Below are 27937 nucleotides of genomic sequence, written 5' to 3' on the forward strand. Positions count from 1 at the left end.
TCTTATTTCGATTTGGTCTGTGTGTAAAATAATGGAAACAAGAATAGGGGCGTGGCAAGCAGAGTTGGGGTTCACTGACATTTTCGCCCCAAAATAAGGACATTTTTCAGAAATGGTCACAACATATCGGGCAATATTTGTGAATCTCCCAGTTCTCCTGACTAAACCACGTCGAGGAACAAATTTACAATAAAACATTGAGTGTAATTCGTTCTGTGCTGAACTTTGATCTGTCGATGTTTGATAGGAATCTCTTAGCAACGATTTGGTTCATGTTTCCAACTCGACACCAGGCAAATGGACTTCGAGAAGCAGCGGTGTGATACGTGAAGGCTCAACCTAGGGTTCAAAGTGACGGGCAGACAGCCCTCGAAGCCAGCTGACAGTATAATCGAGGACATTCTCTGTCTTCACGCATCTCAATCGCTACATTTCAGTCTTGCGGTAGCCTTTTACAAAAAGTCGAAAACTTTCCCCTGTGCTGCGGATTGCTTTATCGGGTCAGTGGATATCTGAGTGATAATAGAGCTGGATGCCGGGAAAAGTCCATTTGCAACAACCTTGGGTTGTAAATTGTCCCAGAACCACGATCTTCGGACGTCACTCCCGGCAAAAGCCGTCAGGTGCACTCTGGGTGTAAACGCTCTCATTCAGCAAGACAGCATATTTACGCTGTATCATGGCCTTTACTGTGCAATTATGTTTAAATAACGTTCAATTCTTATAAAAAGCATGCAGTTCATGCTACTCAATATACCTGAAAAACAGGTTACGAGTTTGAACACACACCCCAATTTATTTTACAATACACCCTTTAACTGGTATTTAAATAGATGTATTTCTAACAGCTGATCACAAGTGTCAGCGAGTAGTCGAGTACTTGCCTTTGCCAAAACGTAGGCCAAAATGACATAGGTCTAACACGGTATCTCTGCGGGAACGTTTATCTTTTCATCACACCTATACAGAGGAATCGGGAGACCATGCATCGCGGTATCACCAGCTGGTTGCCAATGGTAGAAAGCATTGTGCTAACCACTGTACGGAGCCACTTGTTGCTTGACAACACAATGTTTTCTTTCATTTACACCTTAAGGGTTAGGGTTAAGAGGGCCATGGGGAATGCTCACTGAAACGTCGCTGAATCGTGTGTGTGGACGTCGCGAAGGTCTTCCATAAATCTTGTGCAGGATGAATGAAATACAGGCAGGTAATACGTTTTTCCTTTCGAGAGGGATTTCAGCAGGACTTCATCAGCGAGACAATGGCTTATCCAAAAACAGTATACCGCAACAGTTAGAGTACAAGAAGAACATTTTTCCAAGTGGGACGGCCATTTAGTAGCACATTCCTTAATAACGACCAGCAATAATCAATTTAGACTCTCAGTGCAATATACACATAAACATAGTAAATACTAATGTGCCATACAGCTGATTACAATCAAACCGCCACTGTAGACTCCATCTACAGGCTAGTGACCGGAGCCAAACAGAGCTACTCTGTGAGGCGATGATGAGGCCGAACATGAGAGAGCTAATGGTACATGTATAAAGTTAATTTCCCTCGGGCCTTACATAGGGAGCGACATATAAGCGGCTGGATATGAAATCAAAACAATCTTAATTGAAGCACTGGACCCCACCGGATGTGATTTCCGCGGAAATAAATACGAAGGTGGATGTAATTTTTAAGGATCCAAGGGCAAGGAAAATAATATGAAGAAATCACACTCCTTTTCGTAGCTCTGTAGAGCTCTCATTATCTACGTCACGGTCTAAATTTAGGCCAAAGAGTGGCAGCAAAACCACGGCTGGCCATGGAACCACCCACCAAGGGGGTTGGTAATTAGAAACGATCCAAAGGCAGGGGAAAAACAAGTCTTATTTTTCGTAGCTCTGCGGAGCTAATAATTATTCACAAAATGTTTAAATATTTCGAGCAGCTATAAAAATACGAAATGAAAGATACATGTACTAAAAACACCAATAAATAACAAATCTGGCAAATCAAGGGTGATTTCTGCGAACGCTGGTCGTTCATACAAGAGACAGGCAATAATATGAGGTATTGTTTTTGTAGATATCAATGCATATGAAGTGGTATTAGAATTTCTTTATAACAGGCCTATATGCACTGGCGGTCCAACGCTTTGTTTACTCTCTTACGAGATACTAGTGGGGACAACGGATTTGATGTTCTGTAAAAAGAAAGTAAACAAAGCATGACGTCACAATATACATGCTTCTGAGCATACTTAAAACGAAACGGGCGTTGACAGAGCTACTGCTGAACTTGGCCATCGTAACCTATCGTGAAATAGAGTGTAATAAACTGCATTGCATTATGTGATAGAACCACTCCCCGTGCACTAGTAATAAATGGCTGTGCTTAAAGGGTGCCTTGATATTCGGAAACGTCTCCACGTGCAAGGCTCTTGAATTCATTAATTTGCCGCTTTATAATTACGACGAATTTCTAAGTGGAAGACGACAAACCCTTGAGTATTCAGATGAAATGTAACAGCAATCGTAACCAAAAAAGTCATGAATAGCTTATCATCTCATTACAACGGTGAGACATACTGATTGTTTGACCATATTGAGATAGCAAAAAACCAGGTACGTGACAGAACTACAGGTAGTCTGGGTTCAACTGGAAGATAAGAAATGTGCATGAATCGAAAGACGAGCATGTGCCCTTTCACATGACACCACGACTGCTGGATCTAGAAAATTTTTAAATCCTTCAGAATCAAGAAAATCGATTCTTAATTCCCTGCCTTTGTGCTCAAGATCTACAGTGTTTTGTGCGTGGCAAATTATCCGCTATTCATTTCAATCCATTTTCCACTTGAATCATTTTTGCGTGTAGTGTAAACCAATCTGTAATCAGGGTCTGGCGTTCAGTTGCGTTTTGCACCCCGAGTCAGTTATTTCAGGATCTGTTTATGCAGTCCCACTTTCCATCGGTTTAAATCTAAGACAATGGATAATGTCAATACATGTGCCGGACTGCACCGATCCGAAAATGGCACGCATGATCTCTCCATAATGTGAAAACAATCGGTGTATGCGTCACGGGTTATTGAAAATACGCAAACCTTTTAATACGACAAGTGACTTTGGAAGCTCTTCTCCTCCGTGTGTTCAGTCTTGTTTTGTTAAAAGTTCCAATAAGCCATTTGCCATAAGCCATCTGGTACACTGAGTTATCTAATTGCACATAAAAATAACAATTTGAATTCCCTAGACTAAAAATACTGTTGCTATACCTCAGGATTCGGAGCAACCTTTTGCTCAGCGACCACCATCTCTAGGGTGGACTGGTCCCTTTATGCCTTTCTTTTCTATTGAGAACAAAATATTGTTGCAAGGCGTCTCTTATGTAACTAAGGAAAAGCTTGCCCCGAATCACGAGGTATAGCAACAGCAGCTTTAGTATGGAGAATTCCAATTGTTGTGTTCACGTGAATTTAAAGAACTCAGTGGACCAGATTTCATTAAAATTTAACTCGCAAAAGGCTTATTGATCTGTTAATGGTGCACATCTGATGAAGACTAGTCATGTGCCATGTATTAAAGTGACAAAAAGTAACAGCAGTTGAGGCAAGCTGGCCGCCAAAATGTTTCTTAATGATGTTTATTAATTGTGAGGGGTTTGGTTACTCGACGCTGTACCTCATCTCCGGCTCCTTCAGCCTTTTCATCTAAAGTCACCTTAAACTAATACTATCGACCGACTTTGCCAACCTAGCTCCAAAACGTTTATGTGTCTGCGCTCCTTAATGCAAAGTGTTGTTGGATGATTTTTTGTATACTTTGGGAGGTGAATGGAATTCCCTTGAAGGATAATTGAAGAATCTAATTCACCAGCGGTTGCAGTTTTAGGGGTTGACACTATTGATTTACCACTTTTGCTCGCCTCTCCATCGTTACATCAAGGACACTCCAGGAGGTTCAATACAATACCTTACATTATAAATACATATACCCTCCAATTCAAAATCTTATGAAAAAATGCAACAGGTAAACTCTGTTACCTCCTGTAATGCTACTGTTTTGTGTGCGGTGTCGAGGAAGAAAAGTCGTAACACAAAAAGTTATAAACGACGTATTTACGGATTCTTCTGAAATGTTCTTGGTTTTTTCTAAACTCCGTTGGGAAATTAGTATTTATTAAATTAGTCACAAGATTGTTGAATTCTCACAGCAGAGACGTTTTTCCCCCAATTACGTTGGTGCTGTATACTTTGCATATATGAGCCTATAATAAATGAATCAATTAAGACCTTGTAGAGTTTTTTCTGATTTTTTGTTTTGTTTTTGCACAAAATAGCTGCCTTTCCCAGTCGTTAACTGTTGGCACTTTTTCAAGCTAGCAGCAGTATTTGTAACAATAGCAGCAATAACGGCGAATTTTACCAACTCTTTTGCTATCAAGACGGCGGAGAAAGGTCACGCAAACGTTGCAAAGACAAATGCTTTTAAGGTTTAGTGTCATTTTGCACTGCATGCAAATACTGTTCTCATGATGTGGCAACCCGAAGCGCATGCGCACAGCAGTGTTTGAACCGGGGTGCACCCGTAAACCGAGGGATTCTAAACAACCATGTGTCTTTATGTAGCCTGTAACTGTCAGCTGTCCGCGTCACATCAACGAGCTCGCTGGGGGAAAGAGTTCGCCCATGTTGCTTTTAACAACCAAATGCATCTGCTGAGTGGCAGATGATCTTCGATAGCGGGAGGTTTACCTCATAAATCGCACCAAGACCTGCATCGATTTGTCAAAACTGCCAAGATGTCGATAGTTCCTTGTCATCAAAGTCTCTCTGTATGATTAAAGTTACGCTAATAAAGAACACAATGTACAGGGATTCGCGCATTTAAAGACACACCAACGTATGACAGCCAGGGACAAACCAATCGGTGGTAAAGAGTCTTCGAGCAACGATAAGCGATAGGAAAGAAGACCACGCTGTTGAATAAAAGCCGTCCGTCATCCTAACACTTCTTGAAAGACAGTGTCACCAGAGTCACGTCGCCTTCCGAAGGGATACCAGTTTGAATTTTGGAGGTCTGGTGATTTGTCGATAAAGTTTTAAGGGAGTGAAAACTTGTCTCGAGAAGAATCTAGTGGCTACGACGGTCGACACCTTTCGGGTGCCATTTTAACCGTTGGTTGAATTGGACACTGGCTGACGGTTTTCCTTGCGAGAATCCAAGTGCAATCTTGTCCCGGACATCAATAAGAAGCGTACACAGACAAACCATGGAAAATTCACCAAACACCACCCCATTTGCATCAGGTAAGGAAAACTCGTCAGACTCTTACGATGTCGACTCTGAGAATGGAATAATCGCGTATAGATATTTTTTTGAAAGGCAGATCATATCGGCCATGTTTATCGTTGCCACCGTAGTTGGGAGTCTTGGAAACTCTTTTGTCCTTGCGGCTGTTGCCATGTCCAGGAAACTCCGGACAACTACCAACGTCTTTGTGGTCAACCTAGCATTTGGTGACATGTTGACCTGCCTTTTTCTACCATGGCAGGCGGTAGCGATCCTCGGCAGTGACGGCTGGCCGATACCTGCCGCCAGATGGGTGTGCGCCATGGCGGGATTCGTCATCGTTGTCACCTACGGCTGCAGCATCAACAACCTCGCGCTGATCGCCGTCAACCGCTGGGTGGGTATCACCAAGTCTTGCTTCACCACCCGTCGCATCTATACCACCCGTAAGCTCGCCCTAATGGTTATCTTCTCCTGGGCTTTACCACTGTGTTGCGGCTTGACTCCAGTTCTGACAGACTTCGGTAAACTTGGCTACGAAAAGCTTTACTCGACTTGTACCTGGGATAGATCCAACCCATACTCATTCTATTACAACATATTAGTCACGGCAATCTACTATCCGGTTCAGTTGATTATCATTGTGGTCTGCTACACTTCAATATTCTGCTATGTCCGGAAGACGTCGCAGAAGATGGCCCGAATAGATGCCCCGTCCGTCTCAGATAAAGTCAGCAGCGGAGTATCAAGCCGTGTCATGAGGAAGAAGCTGTGGAAGAGGCAACTTGACGTCACCAAGAACCTGCTCTACATCGTCTTGGCATTCGTCCTCTGTCTCACCCCTTACTTCATGGCTATCACAGTCACGGCAGACTGGACCTACCGCGTCACTCCCTGGGCGGGGGCCTTTCTATTCTGCAATAGCTGCGTCAACCCCATCATCTATGCAACCTCGCACCCAGATTTCAAAGAGGCTTTTGGCTACATGATAAGGTGTCGTAAAAATCCCAAGGGCAGATCCAGCCAGCGTAACACTTGCAGCACAGCCGCCAGCTCACGGGTTAATCACGGTTACGCAGCAGAAAACAGTCAAAGACTTTGAACGCCAGTCGTGGCATGAGTGACACAATCTAAGCCACGTTGTGTACAAATAACGCAAGTTACAGTGGTCGATCTACGGACAGTTACAGTGTCCAGTGCACGCTTATACTGAACTGAAGTTTTTTCTGCATAAATTATGGTCAAGGCAGGAACTCTTCAAGGGTAACAGAAATTGAAAGCATTGAGATCACGTGAAGTATTTAAAAAAACAATAAATACCTAACCATTTTCAAAACATCATAAATTTAAAATCCCCTTTTGCCTTTTCGCGCTCCCTGGCTGATTGGATGACGTCATTGCCAGAACGCTTAAATTTCTGTTACTCTTTAATTAACGCACATAATTCTAAACCTTTGCTCTGTCTGGGTTTTCTAAGCTTCTCAGGGTGGGACTCGAAACTGGGTAAAAAGAGAACGTTCTAAATCACGAATAAAAACAAATTTTCCGGACACAGCAACATTTTCGGAAAAAGCACGACATGACATGCACTACCAAGACATGCCCAACATTTGTCCGAAGTTCAAGTATTTAGTTAAATGTAGTTGTCGAAAGTGTCAGCAAAATGATAAACTTTAGAGTAAACCGTGTAAGCCCTTTTTCTTCGAAAACGTTTCGATCTATTAAGCAGAAGTTTTCTAAAGGTCACAATGACAAACACAGCAAAGATGACAAAAAAGCTTCTCAAAAAGAACGCATAAAGGAATACATTGCCCCCCAAAAAGGCTTTTAACTTTGCTGAATTGATGCTAAGGGAGGCTAACGGCACTTGTGCCAAAGAAACTGACTCTCAATGGGTCTCGTCGTTGAGATTGATTGAAACGCCCGACCAGAAGGCCACTCAATCAAAGGCTACTTTCAAAAATTATGTTGAAAAGATTTGAAGATCATTCTAAATTCGGGTTCCAGGGGTCCAAACCTTTGTTGGGGTTAAACAATGACCATTTCGGGATCAAAATGATCAAAAGAAAATAGGTCAGAATGACCTGGGAAAATGTGACGTTTTGACCTAAAAAGGTCAATCTTCCCAAGGATTAATGTTAAGAGTGCACACCAGTAAATCGCGCGCCATTATCAGAGATGTTAACGGATTACTTCAGGTTTATGTTAGCTATCGTTAAGGCACGGTGCAGAAATTAGAAACAATTGGTTGTTTTAATCTTAATTGTCATACACTAAGACGCATGCAGTAAAGCCGCTCAGTGAATGCTACTGTACAAAATCGCTAAATGTCGCTGGGTGTTGAAATAGTTATTTACAGAACTGTAAATAAGATCAGTATAAATATCCTTTTTTTCTGTTTTAGAATAGCTCTTTGTTAAATCTGTCATGAACTTACAGTCCTTAAGTATTGGAATCTCGTTGTAGCCTGTGTCGTTTTCAGAACATTCCATGCACATTCTTAGAATTTCCTCATTACTATAAAATTCGAAATTATCATTTCCAGGAAGAAAGTGAATTTACGTGGATTTTTTGTTATTCCAAATGCACACAAACACACACAGACACGAAAGAAATCATTTATGTTTCTTAGCTTAGAGACTGAGGAAGGCATGTAAAGGTGCTTTTGGGAATTAGACCCATTACTGTGCTTTCAAACGTTCTATTTTCGATTCCCTTTTAATTAATTTTGTTTATAATTCGCAATTGCTGATGGAACATCCTGCTATTTTATGCTGTGCAGTTTCGTTATAAATGATTTAGGCTTTTAGAATTTCTTTTAGAGGTGTTTGATAATTTTGTTCAAAACGAATTTTACGTTGGCAAAGCTCATCAAATATGCTATCAAACTTATTAAATGTGCAGTCTGACAGCAATTTCCTGTTACACCCCCACGGCCGTCACTTTTTATTTTACTTTCATCCACTACGTTGTATTGAAATGATTTTAGAAAGCAGACCCGTGTCTAGCTTATCTCCAATTAATGCCTTAAGGTCATGCTGTGATAGAATTAGGTTATTTACGTGGCGACAAAGACGGGCTCGAAGGGGACCAAGTCAAGGCAACTACAGACGCATTTCAAGCTGTAAAAGTGCTGTTCTCGACCTGAGCCAATTGGCATATGTTTAGCTTATGCATAGGAACAAAAGGGGGCGTTTTGGGTCGAAATCAGATGCTTCAATGATGAAGAAATTCAGATAATTTTCAAGGCTTGGCAATGTATTAAACTTAAAACTTGGCTAACAATACTTTGCTTTACTGTAGATTAGAGCTATCAAAAACAAATGAGACATAGAAGAAAAACTTCAAACAAAGCTACTTTGGGGAATTTAGCATATTTACAAGGAAGTGGGGAACAGTTTTGAAATGTCGAGTTAACCTTAAAACATGAAGTTTAAAAACGACGTAAAACCAAATGAATTTCCGAGTACACGCATCGACAAACAAACTACTCGTTCCACCTGCAAACAATTACTAGTCAGAATGAAAATTAGGACCATTGGGCCTACGAGCAAATTCACTAGTGTTGTCGAATAATAGCTGTCCACATTTCCCCCATCGCAAAATGTGACACTAGAGTTATGACAGTAACAAAACAATAATAAATACGAAGAAAATGGAGTGAATCACAGTTGAGTGTGATGAACTTGGTGTTAATTTGTTGTTGCTTCTGTTGTTGTGTGTGTTCTGTTTTACGGGGTGGGTGACACTGAAGGAGACCCTGGCGAGATTTTGTGTAAAAAAGTGTGCCTGGAAAAAGGACGTAAGCGCCACACTTTTCCCGACAAAAGGACGTATGTATGCAGCTGTTTTATTTCAATGAAATACAAAAGATTTCTTTGCGAAAGTTACAAACAAAAGTTTCCAAGTCGCTGAATAAGTTGTTCAGTGGTTGCTTTTGTACAGCCTGTGTTGATTTTGTACTAAATTTTATCCCTTTTTACTAAATAGAGTGAGTGTGGTTCTTACGGCCTTTTGTCTACAACATTTTTTCTGCTGCGATCATGTTTTCAGGCAAAAGGGAGAAAGCGCGCTTACGACCTTTTGCCAGGCACTCGACGACTGTTGTCGCATGACTACAATACCGTAAAGGAATGGGTGGGGTAATTGACGTGTTGGATTACGCCCCTTCAAAAGGAGCGTTGAGGAAAAATGTCTAGCAAATAATCCGATTGTCTTCAGCAAATCACGACAGGGAAAATGTACCCAATGAGTGGACGCGAGCGGAGGCCCAGGAGAGCTTCTTAATGCCGACAGATTAAGATCTTATCGCGCGGTGACTTCCTGTAATCACGGTATTGCCTGTAGTGCTCTCCTGGGATGTTACACAGCCCAAACAATGCACTCCAAAGAAATCCTCCTTCACGGACAACTGCACGGCAAAAAGTGCAAATAACAACTCGCTAATTTTACCGCCAACTACGAGTACCATTGAAGGCACATAAACAGATGACTACTACTAGAGAACTACAGACACATTGGATCTTACCTGCTGAGACGAATCTGTATGCCTAGACGACGCACTGTTTTATTTTTACATTCCAAATTCACTTCCTGATTATTTTTAATCTCTTGGTATTTGTTTTTTGTTCATTTTGTGACACGCAATATTTGTACTTTTGGGATTTAAATTTTAATGAGCAACTGGCGATAATGTTAATTGTATTTTTTACATTAAACTTTAATTTTTAATATAACGTATGTAATAATCAGGTCATTTGACCTTAAGGTCACGAGACTTTATAAATCGAAGCAGAAAATTTAGTCACCATTTGGCGCAGAGGCCACTTGTTGCGAAGCATCATATGCACATTATAGTGTTACACTCGGTGTAACAAGTAACTCGGTGGGCTTAGTGTACGACCAACTATTAGAATAATCTCGTTGAAAATGTGGCCTATTGTCGGTGTATTCACAAGAGGGTACGTTTCCCTATTTCACATTATGTGTTTCCCCGTGGTCCCATGGGAAATTAGAATTTCACATCTACGTCTCCCCCCCCCAAAAAAAAGAGCAGATTAATCCTCCTGAAATATTGAACGGACTAATTTACTTTCAAGGAGATATTAATTTATTAATTTCAATTAAGGCGTACGCCATGGTAATTTGTCCCATATACATCGCCGTGAATAAAACTGACGACGTGTGCCCCTAATGCCCCAGTTACGAGGTTCAATCAACATAAGTTTACTACACACACAAATATCCGGCAAACAGGCTGATACTCCGTCCCTTTGCGTGCTTTTTTGCGCATTTCCATTTCGCCTACCTTTCCCTCGGAACCCCACGAGCAAACTTCAATCGCATAATCACCAATATCTCAAATGTTATCGTGAAGCAAGCCCCCAAAGCCTTTCAACCAAGTCATTAACAGTGCACTGACACAAGCCAATTTACGGTATATAATTACTTCGAGACGTAAGCGACTGCAATTTGTTCCATATTTGGTGCGACTTCATCTTCTGACAGTGAATGAAACTGCTCCTGTGTAAGTTATCCCCGCTTAATAGGACACAACTATGTAATGAACAAAGAGCTAGCGTATTAAAGGTTAACAGAAATTGAAAACATTTGGTTCACGTGAAGTACATGTATTTCAAAATAACAATAAATACGTAACCATTTCAACGATCCTGCGTTTCCCCGCCCACAAAAATCCCCTTTTGCCCGTTCGCGCTCCCAGGCTGATTTGATGACGTCATCGGCAGAACGCCGACATGTGCAGTGTACATGTACATTGCATGATTGTACGTTGTGTTCGATGTAGCTTGGTCCACAGGCAAACACTGTCTCGGTTCGAGAAATACACGGTAGGACTGTGTCTTTTAATTTTTCACCTTGGACCGAGACAGGGTTTGCCTGCGGGCCAAGCTACATCGAACACAACGTGGTCTATTGCAAGTAGGCGATACTGCATGTACTGTGGGCAATCATGCAATGTACATGTACACTGTACATGTAGGCGTTCTGCGGATGACGTCATCAAATTAGCCATTGGCTACCCAGTTCAGTTCGGCACGATAGGTAAGCGAAGGCACCATTAGCTGTAGAGGAGGCAAATGGACGTCACCAAAAACCCGGTGTACATTGTGTTGGATTTTGCCATTTCGCAGACTCCCTATTTCGTCGTTTTGATGCTGAACACCGAATCTCAGCTATCAACTGACCCTCTACTTTCCCGTCATTGTGTTCTGTAACTGCTGCGTGAATACGATAACATAAGCACCGTCGCTTCCCGATTTCAAGGAGGCGATCAGATGCAGATGAAAGGAGATACCACAATCCCAGCACAGGAATGGACAACGGAAGCACCAATATGCATCTGGCAAAAACTGAATCTATATTCACAGGCTTTGAGTTAACTGGCAAAAACAGCCACACTGAATCAGCAACTTTTGTCATCAATGTCATTCTAGATTTTAGAGTAATAGACCTTATTCATGCGGAAACCATTTTGATCATGTTCCCTGCTTTCATCTCACACATGTCATCTGTCAAATGGGTTGGAGCTGGACTATTTTGGGGTTACAAGCCTCACTTTTATTTTTGTAAAGGTGGCTTAAAATCACATACTTAAAATTGTGCAGCACTGTAAATGAAGTGAATCTGTACTTAGTTTTTGTTCACTACCTTCGTTTTCAATTTAATACGGTCGACTTGTGAATAAAGTCAGTTAATACGATGTTATATTAGTAACCACGGCTGACTTGAAACGATTCCTTTTCAGACTGCGAAGAACTAGCTGCCACAACCAGCCTTATTCTAAGCCTATAATAGCATTCCACTTTCACTGTGTGAAACTATAAAAGAATATTAATGATTACCATGTAGGAAAGGGAGGTAAAGAGGAAGTCTGACTGAAAAGTGGACGGGATAAATGATGAACTGATTATCAAAGTGTAAATATGTAACGCGATGCTACACAAATTGGAGAAGAAATTGGTATGCATTATTGTACAGTAATCGTGTTTTAATATTGGTATATTCACTGCTATACCCAGCATCACAAACACCAAAGTTACTGTAGCGATGTTGGAATAGGAATGTAAAACTGTCTAAAAGTAAACGTTAGAATACTGCATGAACGCACAAACTACATCCGACATTTACTCAACTTAAAGAATGAATTAGTCTTAAAATGTAAGGTGATAATTTTATTCTGTGATAAAAAGTATCACAAATTATACAGGGTTTTCTAGTGTTTTATCTGCTTTACATTAATTTGACTTTTTGCTTTATTCCAGGAGAATGATTTCCAATTTCATTTCTCAAATTTCTATCACCAAGGGCAAATCCCGCCAGCAAACCCAAATACTTGTGAATAAATGTTGTGCAAAATCACCAGAGTGGGGTGCCGAAGTAATCTATCTAATGTCGTCGAGCAATCAACGAATGTACATTTAACTAAACCCCTACCGGTATTTTGTTTGTTTCGAATTGTTAAGTTTCACCGCGTGTTTTTCCTATGATAAAACAGGGGGGAAGGGCAAAGTTTCATCAATCCCTTCTGTGAGCTCCTTGAAGGCATCAGCGTTTCTTCCTAAATTGGACAAATTGCAGATTACAAGCGGAGGTCCCGGGAGGAATTTCCTCAAGGTAGCACATTTTTCATTAAAATGTCCCTTTCGTCCAAGCGGGGATACGTCAAGGCAGCGTACCAACAAAAAGGCGTCACAAATTAACGATCAATACGCATTGCTTTTGGGTCTCTGCACCCGGCCGAAGCCATATTGAAATGACAACAACCCCGGCTTCAAACAATACCCGTCTAGATATATGCAAGCTGACCGAAACAACAAAGTACAGAACACATTAATAAAGCTGATACACTAGTGGATGTATGTCAGACGCTGGATTAAATTGAATTTCTTTCAATTCGTATTGAAAGAAATATTTAAAAATTGTTGAAATTCCACTCACCTCGTAGCGTACGACCGGCAAAGTGATACGGGGCATACAATTTTGATTCGTATTTCAAAAAAATCGATTACTCAAAAGACAAGCGATTAGCCATTTAGATGTACAAATAAGTCAGTTCTAAAAAGTGTATGTTTTTCTCAAAATGACGAATTTTTGGTGCAAGTTGATCAACTAAGATTCCTGTTGTAAAGTTTTGTAAATTGGTTTGCTTTTAATCTGTACCATTTTACTGTACCATATTTTTTACGTTCTATTGGGTACAGAATTAAATCTTAACCAAAAGCAAAAAAAAACAATTTCATTAACCCTCAATGAAATATATATTCCCGGGAAGAGTTGAGAGTGTCTTCAGGGTCTTTTGGATATATACATTTCTATTGGCTCGAATCAATCAGAGTGAACATGGATCGGTTCATACATAAGTTGAGCGGCAATAGACAGATACTAAGATTCGACAAAAGTTCCTCTAATATTGTCAGCAGTCCTTTTAGCAGTTTGATTGCAATGGTGGCATGGTCATTTAAAACCACCAGAGCCTAACTAGTAAAGAAAGGAATTTTTGATACATTTGGAAGGTCTGCATGGTGAGGTGCCGACAGGTTAGGTTTGACGTTCCAGTGGAACGTCAAACCTAACCTGTCGGCACATTGTAAAATCTTTTTAAGCGAGAGTTCGTTCTTAGTAGAACCGGTAAGTCGTCGTTTCGAAGAGTGTGCTTTGCCCATCCTCGGGAGAAGTCAGTTTTCTCTTAAAGTGACACCACTTTTTCAGCTGCGCATGCACGGCTGTCTCCTCTCCAAACTGTAACGTTATCGTGGTGGCGGAGTTAACGCATTTCAGTGACCCCAAGAGCTATGCCAGAAGTTCTTAGATTCCTAGAAGGGCCAGCCAAGTTAGACAAATGGAGGGGATAGATGTCAGTCGAAGATACCCGGAGTCCATTTTGTCAGCTCGGTAACAGGGACTGGTAGCTAGCTACACGTGTTGCACATCCTGCTATTTCGGAGACCAGTATAGTGTAGTCGACCGACAAGAGCTAACAGCTGCTGGTAGCCAGGCATAGTTGATTTGTCGCTGCGGGGCAGCCTCCATTCCCTGCCATCCGTATTTTCTTGCATTCCGCTGGACTCGATGAGTGTCAGGTGTAGATGAGACCGTCTGTACTAGGCAAGCATTTGCTTAAAATGAACATCCACGTCATCGATCGGGCGTGATTTTGCGCGCTAAAACGTGCTGGATCACGTTTGTTCCAGTTTATTTTTTCACTGTGCAGAACATTTTGGCAAGGTTTCTTGAAGGTTAGGAGGGGGAATGTGCAATCGACACTTCGAGGCAGTAAAATAAGAGCGATCGCCTTAGCGGCCTTACACAAAGGTATTTTCATTATTGTCAGGAGAAGTGTCCAATTTGGAGAAACCCTGACCGGAAAGTGGTGCAGTCGTCTTAGGTGGCCTCTTCTTCCGGAAGCAGTAAACCATGGATGCAAAAGCTGCATGAAAATCTGGATGTCTCGTTGCATAGATAATAGGATTGATGGAACTGTTGGCCATGAGGATCGTTGATGCATACGCCAACATGCTTGATACGTCGCGTGGTATTCCGAGAATGAGAAAGTATGGACTCAAACAAAGGAAGAAAACGCACACCACCAGAAACAGGTTTTTCGTGACCGCCACCTGACGATTCCAGATTTGCCTTTGAATTGCCTTGTTGCCCCTTTCAGTTTGTTCAGACCCGTCAAAACTGAGTGTTAATCGAGACGTCTTTCTTACGAAGAGGAAGATTCGCAAGTAGCTTGTGAAGAGGATAAAAAATTGCACGGGAAAAAACACAACCGTGATGAACATTGCGTACAAGAATACGTAAGATTTGTTCGATCGCCAGGTGCATGAGTTGTAGATCGTGTTGTAGCCATATTCTGCGTAATCAGACAAGAGGGGAAGTAATGCAACAGTCACGGGCACAAACCATGTTAAGGCAACCATTATGGTCAGTTTACCAGGAGTGTAGAGCCTACGGTACATGCTGTCTGCTTTGGTTGTAATGCCAACAAGACGATTGACTGCGATACAGGCCAGGCAGTTGATACTGCATCCAATGCAGGTGATGAGGCAAAACGCAACCAGCTTGCACAACCAAGACGGGATGAGGAGCTCGTCGTGCAAGACGGTCAGGGCTTGCAGGGGAGACACGGTACACGTCAAGACATCGGCCACTGCCAGGTTCAGAACAAACACGTTGGTTGTAGTCTGCAGTTTCTTGACTGCAAGAATGGCACAAATGACTGCTAGGTTTCCAAAGAAACCGACGAAAGAAGCAATGAAAGTCGCCGCCGCGTTAATCTGACGTTCGGCGTACGTTGCATAAGCAGATTCATTTGTCTCGCCTCCCAAGATATCAGTTTCAAGGGAAATATTGAAAGGATCCATGTTTGAAATGACTGTGGATAACCATATAAGGAACAGCACTGTTGTCGATGTTCTGGCTCTGTTATGAAGTCACTCGCCTGTAGTTTAGTTTTTTCACAAGTGGAGTCGATTATGTACCGTTCATGCCACCGTTCTACATGACAAGGTTTAATATCTCACTTTCCCTGCATTTTTTTCCGAGTTCTCTGCGTGATCACAGTTTGGATTGTCCTACCCGCATCTTAAAGAGTTTAAGAATACAAGTAGGCTAGTAATCGTCCCCAGCGGTTAAGAGTGGCTCATGTCGAGGCAAGGCCGTTGGTCGTGTTTACTATTGATCTTGTCAAAGCTGCCGTGCAGTGACTTGGGGAATTAGCAAGGATTCAATCGTTTAAAGCCGGTTGTCGAGAAAAGGGCATGCAGAAATAGGATTCCAATTTTTAAAGTCTGTACATTGGTTTACTCGGCGAAACATTATTATTGTGCAATATTATTTATCTTTTTTGAAGTCTATAGATCGTCCAGGGTAGTTTTCCCAACAAAACAAAAAACCAAGAAAAACAAACATGTAGTTTATCACCTGGAAAGATTGAAGAGTGTGTTTATGCCAGCCTAGCGGCTTGGATAAATCAACTCAAAAAAAAAAAAACACACAGTCGAAAAATGAGTAGTTGAGATGAGACAGATTAAGTTCCTGTGATGTTGTTGGCAGTCTGCAGCGCTTCAGGTGTTCTTTTTCTTGTGTTCTTAAAACTTAGACCTTGTTAAGTTGAAAAACCTTATTTGACGTATTTGTGACAGCTTTTTGTTGGGCAGTGTATGTTGACTTCACAGATAATAATTACTTGTAATTGTTTATGACGGGGAATTGTTCGCAAATATATCAATGAATATTGAAATTGAGGGTAACCCATCCAGCAGGAGCTGATCATTTAGGGGCCCTCATCAAAAATGAAAAACAAATACATCAAGATCGTAAATTAAACGTTGCCACAAATACACAAATATATCAGAGTTACCCACAGAATCAGGTTCCTCATTCTTAAAAAATTGCCAACAATTTACATTTAAACATTCAGTAAGAGATCAAAACGTGAAAAACGAAAACAGTTTAAAAAGAGGGGGAATACAGACGTAAATGTTGAGAATGTATGGCAGACTAATTATTGATGTCGCAGACCAATTACCAGTGTCGTAAAATTAATGTTAAGACCAATTGCATTTACTGATTTAAAAATTACCTTTGGGGATTACGAATTAAGTTTCGTGCATTACTAATCGTCCAAAAGATTAGTCAAATGAAACCTTTTGGAACACCAATTATTAGTAGCCATTTCACCAGCGTAATGACTAATTTTCCAGTTTCGTGATCAATTTAATATTGGTCAAATTATACCATAAGGATGACTAAATTTTGTCAAATATCTGACGTTTATTGTGTAAAATCAGTAGCCTTTCCCTCTGCATTCCCTACTCTACACAAGTGGCCTTAAACCTATCAATCTTTGCAAATCCCCAAGTCACTGCACCGCTGTCTTTGACGAAAGCAACTGTATACACAACCATCGACCCTGACAAGAGCCACTTAAAAAGGCAGGGAACCATAACTACCACGAAACTCTCAAAGATGCGGGTACGGAATTTTGAGGTGATCACGCAGAGAATTTGGTAAAAGGGCGGGAAAACCAGATAATATGTATTACATGTAATAAATCTACTATCAAACTTGACCACGGGGATCGATAGCTGCAAAGAAATAGCAGACCCGCAGAAAAACAGCGCTGTGCCACGACTGTGGGCGAGAAACAGATGGTACCGAAATCCCAAGAACGATATCAGCACTGCTCCTTAATTGGTTATCAATTTCAAACATGGATGCTCTCAGTATTTCCAATGGCAACAATACCTTGGGAGGCGAGACAAATGAGTCAATTTACAGAACGTACGCCGAGCGTCAGATCAACTCGGCGGCAACTTTCGTTGCTTCATTTGTTGGTTTCTTTGGAAACCTAGCAGTCATTTGTGCCATTCTTGCAGTCAAGAAACTGCAGACTACAACCAACGTGTTTGTTCTGAACCTGGCAGTGGCCGATGTCTTGACGTGTACCGTGTCTCCCTTGCAAGCCCTGACCGTCTTGCACGACGAGCTCATCATCCCGTCTTGGTTATGCAAGCTGGTTGCGTTTTGCCTCATCACCTGCATTGGATGCAGTATCAACTGCCTGGCCTGTATCGCAGTCAATCGTCTTGTTGGCATTACAACCAAAGCAGACAGCATGTACCGTAGGCTCTACACTCCTGGTAAACTGACCATAATGGTTGCCTTGACATGGTTTGTGCCCATGACTGTTGCAATACTTCCCCTCTTGTTCGATTACGCAGAATATGGCTACAACACAATCTACAACTCATGTGCCTGGCAATCAAACAAATCTTACACTTTCATATACGCAATGCTCCTTGCTGTTGCGTTTTTTCCCGTGCAATTTTTTATCCTCTTCACAAGCTACTTGCGAATCTTCCTCTACGTGAGAAAGACATCTCGATCAACACTCTATCTTGACGGCTCTGGACAAACCAACAGGGGAAATGACGCACTTCAAAGGCAAATCTGGAATCGTCAGGTGGCAGTCACTAAAAACCTGTTTCTGGTGGTGTGCGTTTTCTTCTTTTGTTTGAGTCCGTACTTCCTCATGCAAGGATTACCCGCCGAAGTAACGAGAAGCGTCTTGACGTACACGTCCACGATCCTCATGATCAACAGCTCCGTCAATCCAATCATCTACGCGACACGACATCCAGATTTTCGTGCGGTGTTTGTGTCCAAAGTGCACTGTTGGAAGAACAGTAAGAGCCGAACCAAGAACACGGTACCATCTTCAGGTCAGGGTCACTCCAGAGTCGAGACCACTCCTGATAACAAACATGTTCCCGTTTTAGCTGGGGCGATTTAAAGTGTCAACTGCATCTTAAATACTTTGGGGGTATTTTATTCTAGCACACCCCCCTTTAGGTAAACAGCCGAAGTAAAGATAGAAATGGGAACAAAAACGCCACCAGCAGTTCGTAGTGTGAAGAAACGTGTTCAAATGCTCATTTGCCATAAAATGCTTTCATTTGCCTTGAAACAACCTTTCAATGTAACGCTAAATTCTAAAAAAAACTGGGGGATGAAAAGGGGGAGGGTCCCAGTGGAATGTCAGCGTACAGAATCACTTTATAGCACCCAACGACCGACTGCGTTCTTAAGAGATACGCCTGGTAAAAAGAACAAGACGATACAAATATCACGCTGAAAATCCCAACATCTATAAAATGTTGGGACGAAAGCCAATTATGTAAGCAGTAAACGAATTTAATTTCACAAGTAGAGTGACAGCATAAAATGGACTATGTACATGCCAAAATCCCTGGGGATTGAGAGCACTTGGTCATTTACATACAAAATGCAGAGACACTTTAGATTAAGGAGATTAATTAATGAAAACGGTATGGCCTCCACGTGACGACAATGTTCACGAAATGATAATACGTATCCTCTACTACGAATAACATGAATCTTTCATTATTCCAGACTCGAGTTGGACGATCACTGGATAAAAAGGACTGCGTTTTGGATTTCACTTCACAGTAGTCTTGGATATAGACACTGCCAGTTTCTCCACTTTGGCTTTTTTGGATTTTCCTTTTGTTTCGTGTTAAAACGGTTTATCATATTGACATGTTAGTCAAGTTTCTTATTATGCACGTTCTTTGGGGTCTTCTCCTTACAGACTTCTTTGTTCCCATTATTATTCCTTCCTTGCTTTTCCAACATATCTCTGAATCCATTAAGTGAAAATTGTGTGTAAACAAAATGATCTGAATGCCAATCTAAAAACAACTGAAAGGCATATGGGCTCTAACAAGCCTGGCACTTCTTGGAATAACGTACTCTGTCATATTGACGAAAACAAACAACTACGTGTCTAGAGTTTAACTATATATAGTGTCCTTTCCACAGTTCCTTTTCACAGTTCCTTTTCAAAGTTTTTGTTGAAGTTGTTTATTTGTAAATAGTTCAGTGATTCAATAATATTTCATATTCAAGACAGTGTACTGAAATCGTATCTCTAATTTCTGTTCAACTCTTTGTTTTGATTTCATTTTTTTGGTGTGGTGATGTAATTCTTGTGTTAACTAAGCACTGGAATAAAAGGAGTCTTGATTGAGAAGAAAAAACACAAAGTAGCTGGCTTTCAAAGGTCTCTAAATCGTTGCCCTAATTTAAGAGTACTTTGAAAGCGCATTTTGGTTTAATCGGGGTTACCATTTTCGTTCACTTCGTCATAATAAGCTTTACAATTGTTATTTCCAGAGCACGGTTTTCGCGGCTTCTATAAAAGAAATGGTGCTATTTCCTTGGAGGACCTTTTCTTGAGGATGTTTTTTTGATGTTTGGTCGCAGTTTAAAAGCCATGAAGCCATTCCACATCCTCGTATTTCAAATTGAGGGGCAGAGGGACTTCAGTGCAGGCGAGCGGTCGACCCACCCCAAAGGGTAGCAGGAAAGATCTGAAAGCTGTAAGATTCTGGTATTAAATGTAAGAAGCAGCCCAGAATATGTAGAAAACTGCCCGACACCCACGGTTGTCAACGATCACCCGTAGGCTGAACGGCAAGGTAAGCGTTGGTTAACCTTTTCCCGCTGAAAATTCCGTTAATCTGCCCTTTATATTAAGGTGACCATACATTATACATTTCACAGGAAATATTGTACGGTTTTATTTCTTTTTAACAGTGTATACAGCATGTCTGCAAAGTATCATGGAAGACTGATCCTGTCTCATGGACATCATAAGTCATTCAAGAAATATTCCTTTTTTCTGCATTAACCCTTTCAACACTACTGATACAAGTTTGCTCAACATCAGTGTGCAATTCGTTACCTCATTAGAGATACTGCAAAAATGTCAACAGCGCCCCCACATTGGATATGCTGACGCCCTCTGTACATGTACTTTGTTAACGTGTGTGCTCTCCAGCGGTGCTCGGTGGACCGTACGCCCCAATGGGCACCATAAGAAAGTGCACGTATAAACAAAGATTGACCAACTCAGCACATAGGCCTATATGCTTGCTCTGTTGGGCACATCTCATACAGATTGTGCAATGAAATTTGTCGCCATGGAGTCAAACAGGGCACCAAAAGAATATGGGGAAAGTGTCTGACAGTGTGCAAAGGCAGGAGAAAACATTTAATAATCATGGTAATATTCAAATATTTGAACCTTGAAAAAATCAATATTTGTTATTGTCACATCTCTGTAAACACATTAATTTCTTTTCTCTAACCCCTCCGGCTCAAAATCTACATCTTGGGGGGGGAGTGGGGGAGTTTCTGAAGAGGCAGACTATTATGGTATGTTAGTTTATGAAAGTTTTATGAAACATTAGTTTATTACTTGCCATCAGTGCCAACTTTACCAAAAATTACCTTTTCCCGTTTCCTTCATGGTTCGCCATGTGAACATGAATAAACACTGGATGTCAATAGAAACCATGCTCAGGCTGATTTGTACCAACGACTGTTGATTGTTTCCATTTACACTGCACCAACTAGAAGAAACATGCAGGTATGACACCATAATAACAGTAGGGAGCAACAGCAGTGACGACATACCAAAACCCACCATTATAATTCATCACAGTCAAAAGAAACAGAATGTTTTCTAACTAATTCTACAATGACATATTAAGACCGACATTAAAAGTTTCTGTCGTTTTAAAATTAGTTTTTTGAGGACCTGCAGAGTACACGACGCGATGTAACCTACATACGCAGCATCTGAAATAATGTCGCTTAGACGGACAACTCCTTCGCACTATAACGCGCAGGCGATGGTTGGTGAAATATGTCAATAATCACTAGGAAGTTTTGTGTTCCCGGTAATTCACCTGGTGAATAACCGGGAATTTCAAGGGTCATCGTGAAATGGGGCGCGTTTTCTTAATCTCAGCCAAAAAAAGTCCCGAATCGCAACCAATTTCAATAGCACAGTCTGATATAACCTGCATTTATCCTGCCTATCAATTCACATTACCGAGAATTTCAACAAAGTAATTGGAATTTATGAGGGCAGGTAGAACAATGCCATACCCCTATAATTAGGAAAATGATAAAAAGGTAATGACAATACCGTACAATCTAGAGTATGCTACAGGCAACTGGAAGGGCTCATCAGATGCAAGCAAAAGTCAGTGGAGATTTTCCTTACATTTGAAACATGGATTTCTCGGCTGTTCTCAATGAAACCTATGGCGTCACTAGCGCCAATTCTTCCGATGGCGTGAAATCTATCTACTCAGCCTACTTGGAACGCCAAATCTTGTCTGGGTTCGGATTTGTGGCGGGGGCCGTTGGTTTCTTTGGAAACCTGGCCGTCATTACCGCCATATTGTCATTCAAGAGACTGCAGACTAGAACCAATGTGTTCGTTCTGAACCTGGCTGTGGCTGACGTCTTGACGTGTACCGTGTCTCCCCTGCAAGCCCTGACAGTCTTGCACGACGAGTTGGTCATCCCGCCTTGGTCGTGCAAGCTGGTTGCGTTTTGTCTGGTCACCTGCATTGGGTGCAGCATCAACACCCTTGCCTGCATCGCCGTCAACCGACTAGTTCGCATCACCACCATGGCGATGTACCACAAGCTTTACACCCCCTTCAAACTCTTTTTAATGATCTCCGTGTCGTGGTGTGTGCCCATAGCCGTGGCCACCATCCCGCTCTTCACCGATCACGCCGAGTACGGCTTCAACAACGTCTACAAATCCTGTACTTGGGAATCCAAAACGTCCTACGATCTGACTTACGCAAAGCTTATTGCCATAATGTTCTTCCCCTTGCAATTCACCATCCTCTTTGCAAGCTACTTGAAGATTTACGTGTACGTGAGGAAGAAGACTCAATCGATGTTGAGACTGAGCAGCTCCGGAGACACAATCGGGTCGGGCTCGCAGGCAATTCAACGACAGCTCTGGAGGCGTCAGGTGGCAGTGACCAAGAATCTCTTCCTGGTGGTTTGCGTCTTCCTCCTCTGCATGATCCCGTACTTCGCAACGATTGGACTACCGATCCCCGTCATCAGGAGTCTTCTGTCCTACGCAGCGGCAATCCTCATGACCAACAGTTCACTCAATCCTATCATCTACGGGACCAAACACCCAGATTTCAGGATGGCATTTGCTTACATCTTGTGCTACCGACGGAAGAGGCATCACCTGGGTCCAAAGGTGACAGCTTTATCGGGACAGAATCGCTCTGACACTCGAACCATCGCTGCAAATATGTCTCAGCAGATGGTGTAACATTTTTGTGTTCAACTGTCTGGTTGTTTACTTTTCAACATAATATCCTATTGTATTTTGAAGATGAAAATTACTTTCTCTTTTAATAATATTCCATTATTGAAATTCGCACCCACTGCAGTGCACTGTTCACCAAATGCATCACTAGTACAGGAATGTTATAACAGGAAAATAAGTATTTCGGGTTTATGAAAATGGGACTTTTAGCTATATGATTTTCTTTTTCTTTCGAACACAGGCGCTTAGAGTGAAGTTTTTTAGTTTAACTAGTTTAATAGTTTAACTTATTGTTTATATTTAATGCACTCTACGTACAAACATTCCTGCAATTTTTTGAGCAATGAACTGTTATCTTTGGCATCGGAGTAAAACACGGACAATTTGTAAGAGACACTTCATTAAATCGGTACCACAAATTAACCTGAAAGCACATAAGCAGTAGATGATTTAAATAATTCGGACGGTGTGGTAAGCGTGAAAAGGTTAATAAACTATTGACATGACACACGACTGGTTGATTGAAGAAAAAATGACACAGATTTGCTTTGTGTGATTGAGAAGATGGGTGTCGTTTTCAGTACGATGAAATCGCTTCGAAAATGGAAGCAATTAAGCAAAATTATCGATCAGGTAAACAAACAAGCACAAAACAGAAGCCGACCAAGCGCTTGTCTGTCTGTCTCAGCCACTTATCGACAGTGGGCTGTGCCAACTGACCGCCAACCAATGCAATCTGCTGTCCAATTCCACCGATCTGTGCTACGTTTGGAAAATACTCCCTCAGCAAGTAACATGTTACCAGAGCAAATAAGCCATAAAAGTGCGAAAAAAGTAAAACGTATGTCTACACCTTAGCGAAGCTGAAGTTGAAGGAACCAAAATATAAAAGGCCACATTTGAGAGCAAAGTTCGATCAACTCAATGACATTATTGGAATTCTCCAATTACAACAATACGTTAATAAGTGAAGAAGTCAGAAATATTTCCACCAATGAACGGTTATGGTGAATAAAAAAGGCAATTGCGAATTGACAATGGGTGACCTCGCCAAAGTGCCAATTTGCAATGGTCAAATACGGTTAAATTTCTGAAACGAACTATCCGAAGTTTGCAAGGCAACTGTTTTATGAGGCAGGTTGTAAAAACACACCTACAGAAAATAAATGAACCACAGTTATTGTCAAACTCTACATAAATGCACATGCATTCAAGCAGGTAGCCTACATATCCACTCACGCAGAGACGAAGTCATGAGTAATAAGTCCAGCAAACCTTTCAACTTTTCACTAATGCGTAGTTTCACAACCTATCAAATTACCCAATCGTACCCTTTCATTCAAGGGCATTTTAAAAGGACTGGCACCACAAGCATTGAGGTTTCCTGTGCTATGAGAAATTTAAGTGATGGATTCACGGACAGCCGAACGCCTCCACTCCGGCCAGCTCCGCTTAATTGATATCTTAATAACTGTGTAACAGTAGCCTTTAAAAGGGGCTGCCATTGAAGTCATTTAACAAGTTATCTTTATGATGGCATTTGATGGATGAGGTTGCATACCTGAGCCAGGGCAAACGTGGCTTCATAAGATTTCCATTCTTGTTTCTATTTTCTTTTCTACTGATGTCCATGACAATTAATTGTATGAAAGCAGGTGAGGCCGTGCACCCGCTAAGTGGACGCGTGCGGACAATTTTGTTCGGAATTGTTTTTGAAGTGGACAAATACAAGGGTCTCTTCCAGCGGCACCGTGCCTTTCGCTTATGATGCGCTCATCCCTGTAGGTAATTGCATTTGACATTGATGAGGGTTATAATGGCCTCGATAGGAACGAGATAATGAACTGGGTAGTCATCAGTCCCCGTGCCATTAAGCATCAGTTGCAATTTGGCATGCGAGATCGGCAAGCTAGTATAAAAGGCACTGCTTATAGAGAAATCCGCACACGATACGGTTTGGGCTAGAATCATCTTTACGATCTAGAGGGACACCTGTTTCAACACTTGCTCCTCTGCAATAACGAAGAGACTGCAAGGTACCATTTTCCAAATTTTAAAAATGGAAGTGGATTGCAGCAGTCATTGAAATTATTTGACTTAAAAGAGTTTGGCATACAACTTTTTCCCGCCTTAATACGTCTAATTAATCATATAATAAAGAACTTGACACCTGTAAACTGCCAGAGAACATGGAAGGGTTGATTAATATTAGCTCCTCTAACTCATCCGAGATGTCCAACGAATTTCCAAATTCCACTACTGACCCAGGCGTCTATCGTTCCTCCGTCGAACGCCAGGTCCTCTCCGCGATTATTTTCTTCGACTCATCCATCGGCCTCCTCGGAAATGCGGCCGTCGTTTTCGCCGTCCTGACGGTCAAGAAACTGCAGACGACGACCAATGTCTTCGTGGTGAACTTGGCCGCGGCGGATTTCCTGACGTGCATCGTCGCGATTCTGCAGAGTGTGGTGTTCCTGAAAGGCGAACTTGTCTTTCCCGTTGCCGTGTGCCAAGCCATGGCCTTCGGAATACTCGTGTGCGTCGGCTGCAGCGTGAACAACCTGATGTGCGTCGCTGTCAACCGTCTGGTAGGCATCACGACGGCAACACACAGCGTCTTTCGCAAGTTGTACACCCCTTGTAAGCTCTCTATGACGGTCGTTCTGACTTGGCTTGTCCCTGCCGCTGTGGCCATCATCCCCTTTGTTTCTGACTATGGCGAGCTCGGATACAACCCAGTCTACCACTCGTGCTCCTGGCGCTCAAACAGGGCATACCAGCCTAGGTACTCGATGGTGGTGGTCGTCGTGTATTTCCCCCTGCAATTTGCTATTCTTTTCGCGAGCTATTTGAGAATCTGGCTGTTTGTGAGGGGAACAACGAAATCAACCCTTAGGCAAGATAGGGCCGGAGAAGCCAGCACGGGGAACCGGGTATTTCAACAGCAGCTCCTCAAACGCCAGATAGCGGTGACCAAGAACCTGTTCCTGGTTGTGTGCGTGTTCCTACTCTGCATCTCCCCCTACTTCCTCCTAGTCGCACTGCCATCCAGCCTGGTCGACAACATTCTGCCCACCACGTCCACGATCCTCATGGCCAACAGCTGCGTCAATCCCATCATCTACGGGACAAAACACCCGGATTTCAGGGCAGCGTTTGCCCGCGTGCTGCCCTGTAGGAGGAAGGTAAGGAAGACGTCGCAGACAAAATCGACTCAGGACACGAAGGAAACGTCAAAACAACAACTCAAGTCAGTTAGCTCTGCAACCACCGAACAAACTCACGCATGAGACAACTCCAATTTTGTGTGGAAAGCTGGGGAAGATGAACAGCTGCATGTTTTGGTAAAGCACAAACTGTTTCAAATGGAGAAAGGACCACGTTAAACCTACCTTTCGGTTGTCGTAAACTTTAAACGACATACGTTTTCAGTGCACAGGGCCTCTTCCGCCCAACTCCCAGAGTGATGTCCATCAAATGAAATTAGTGATGTTTGTACATGGACTGCAAATAATTCAATTTCGAGCAGAACAGCTAAAATGATGGTACATAATGAATTCACACTTTTTTGAAAATAAATTTATCGTGTTTTAGTGAGAGGTGTGATTTGTGAACTTGTACTGGTACATTTGAATTAATATTTAACTTATATCAGCTATTGTCGAGTAGAATAGTCGCACAAAATTAAATCCTTTGCTATTTATCTTAATGGATTTGGGGACTGGTCTCCGATATAAAATAAATATTCTGGTTATGATTCAGACTAAGTCCTATTATCATTTGGTAATAATTCTATATGAAACTACAGATATCTGAATGCTGATAAAAACAAATGTAACAAGTTCCCTGTTGAATTAACTCTACATTAAGCAAATCTAACAACCTTGTAATTTTGTATTGGAATAATAAACAATAATGATTCTTAGCTGTTTCAATGAGCTAAACATCGGTGGTTGGGAAACACCACTTTTGGTTTAAACTAGATATGAGCATTTTGACGTTAAATTTTCTCAGTGTACTCCAACCGTACAAATGAATCTTATCCCAGTCCTCAATTTTCAATCTTCATCTCCTGGAAACTGAGATTAACGAAACTACCCTACTGCATCCTTTAAAGTTATCACTGTAAACAGCAAGGTGATATGAACTTGCACCGTTTCTGAAATAATTTTTACCATTTCATTAAGACTCCTAATCCTTGGATAATAATTATCTTAACATCACATCAATATATTGTAATTGGTAGGAAGGTTCGAGGTGGTTAGAAATTCGTTATTTCGGGCAAAATGACTGTTCTTGTGTTGCACGAAAAAACAGACAGGCCTACGTGTATAAGGATGCATTTTGCCACTCAATCTGTATTTGTTGTTGTTGTACAGGCTTTAGTCCGTGTATCTTTCGTGCCTTTAACTTTTGTATTCGGTGGAATTATGTAATTTTGCTCTCAAAGTGAATGGCTTTTGAATTATTGAATTTACCATGTCTTGCCATTCTTAACATCAAACTCCTTAAATATCCAAAGGCAAGTCCAGGTGAACATGTAAACCTAGTTCCCCAATGGGAAAATAGCCAGAAATATGCCACTCCGGGTTGTCCCTCCCTGACCGCGGGTCACAAGGCAACCTTACTGTGGAAACTTGTGAGGAGGTACAACCGGTTCCAGCCTCAAGCGCATGCGCCGCTAGGCTTCACGGGTTTCCTGCTGTGAGATTCATAACGCTTTTGCAGTGATGCCAAACATCAAACTGCGTGAAACCAACAACCCCCTTTCTCCAAAAGAGATTATTACCAGAAAATAGTATGAATCGAAGAGGTAGCAATACTGCTGAAATTAGATTTTTTAGCTATTTACCAATCTCTATTTAACACAAAAGAATTCTAATTTTGTATTTTTTTGGTTTCAAGCACGCCGGGTATCTCTTTCAATGTTTTTTAA

At 41.7% G+C, this 27937-nt stretch overlaps 6 protein-coding genes across 12 annotated transcripts in view; 4 read left to right on the plus strand and 2 right to left on the minus strand.

The window, feature by feature from the left end:
• Nucleotides 1-27937, minus strand: part of golga4 (golgin A4) — a 153445-nt gene that overhangs the window by 100768 nt on the left and 24740 nt on the right. The window lies entirely within an intron of this gene.
• On the plus strand, nt 3962-6393 carry LOC110982558 (melatonin receptor type 1B-B-like). The gene has a single exon (XM_022241048.2). The coding sequence runs from the start codon at nt 5272-5274 to the stop codon at nt 6391-6393; it is 1122 nt and encodes a 373-aa protein (XP_022096740.2). The 5' UTR covers nt 3962-5271.
• On the minus strand, nt 11192-17133 carry LOC147796272 (adenosine receptor A3-like). The gene has a single exon (XM_087147845.1). It carries the CDS (start codon nt 15677-15679, stop codon nt 14615-14617), a length of 1065 nt encoding a protein of 354 aa, XP_087003971.1. The 5' UTR covers nt 15680-17133; the 3' UTR covers nt 11192-14614.
• On the plus strand, nt 17311-20704 carry LOC110982557 (melanopsin-B-like). Its single transcript, XM_087147843.1, has 3 exons — nt 17311-18541; nt 20106-20320; nt 20439-20704. Exons 1-2 carry the CDS (start codon nt 17530-17532, stop codon nt 20108-20110), a joined length of 1017 nt encoding a protein of 338 aa, XP_087003969.1. The 5' UTR covers nt 17311-17529; the 3' UTR covers nt 20111-20320; nt 20439-20704.
• LOC110982608 (rhodopsin, GQ-coupled-like) lies at nt 21864-23472 on the plus strand. Its single transcript, XM_087147844.1, has one exon. It carries the CDS (start codon nt 21925-21927, stop codon nt 23002-23004), a length of 1080 nt encoding a protein of 359 aa, XP_087003970.1. The 5' UTR covers nt 21864-21924; the 3' UTR covers nt 23005-23472.
• LOC110982607 (melatonin receptor type 1C-like) lies at nt 25191-26300 on the plus strand. Its single transcript, XM_022241154.2, has one exon. It carries the CDS (start codon nt 25191-25193, stop codon nt 26289-26291), a length of 1101 nt encoding a protein of 366 aa, XP_022096846.2. The 3' UTR covers nt 26292-26300.

The sequence above is a fragment of the Acanthaster planci genome, linkage group LG17 (assembly GCF_054643075.1).
Source record: "Acanthaster planci isolate LZ-2023a linkage group LG17, COTS_SCS, whole genome shotgun sequence".
NCBI classification, from domain to species: Eukaryota; Metazoa; Echinodermata; class Asteroidea; order Valvatida; family Acanthasteridae; genus Acanthaster; species Acanthaster planci.

Coding starts and splice junctions, on each gene's coding strand:
- LOC110982558 (XM_022241048.2), top strand. CDS start 5,272: ATGGAAAATTCACCAAACACCACCCCATTTGCATCAGGTAAGGAAAAC.
- LOC147796272 (XM_087147845.1), bottom strand. CDS start 15,679: ATGGATCCTTTCAATATTTCCCTTGAAACTGATATCTTGGGAGGCGAG.
- LOC110982557 (XM_087147843.1), top strand. CDS start 17,530: ATGGATGCTCTCAGTATTTCCAATGGCAACAATACCTTGGGAGGCGAG.
- LOC110982608 (XM_087147844.1), top strand. CDS start 21,925: ATGGATTTCTCGGCTGTTCTCAATGAAACCTATGGCGTCACTAGCGCC.
- LOC110982607 (XM_022241154.2), top strand. CDS start 25,191: ATGGAAGGGTTGATTAATATTAGCTCCTCTAACTCATCCGAGATGTCC.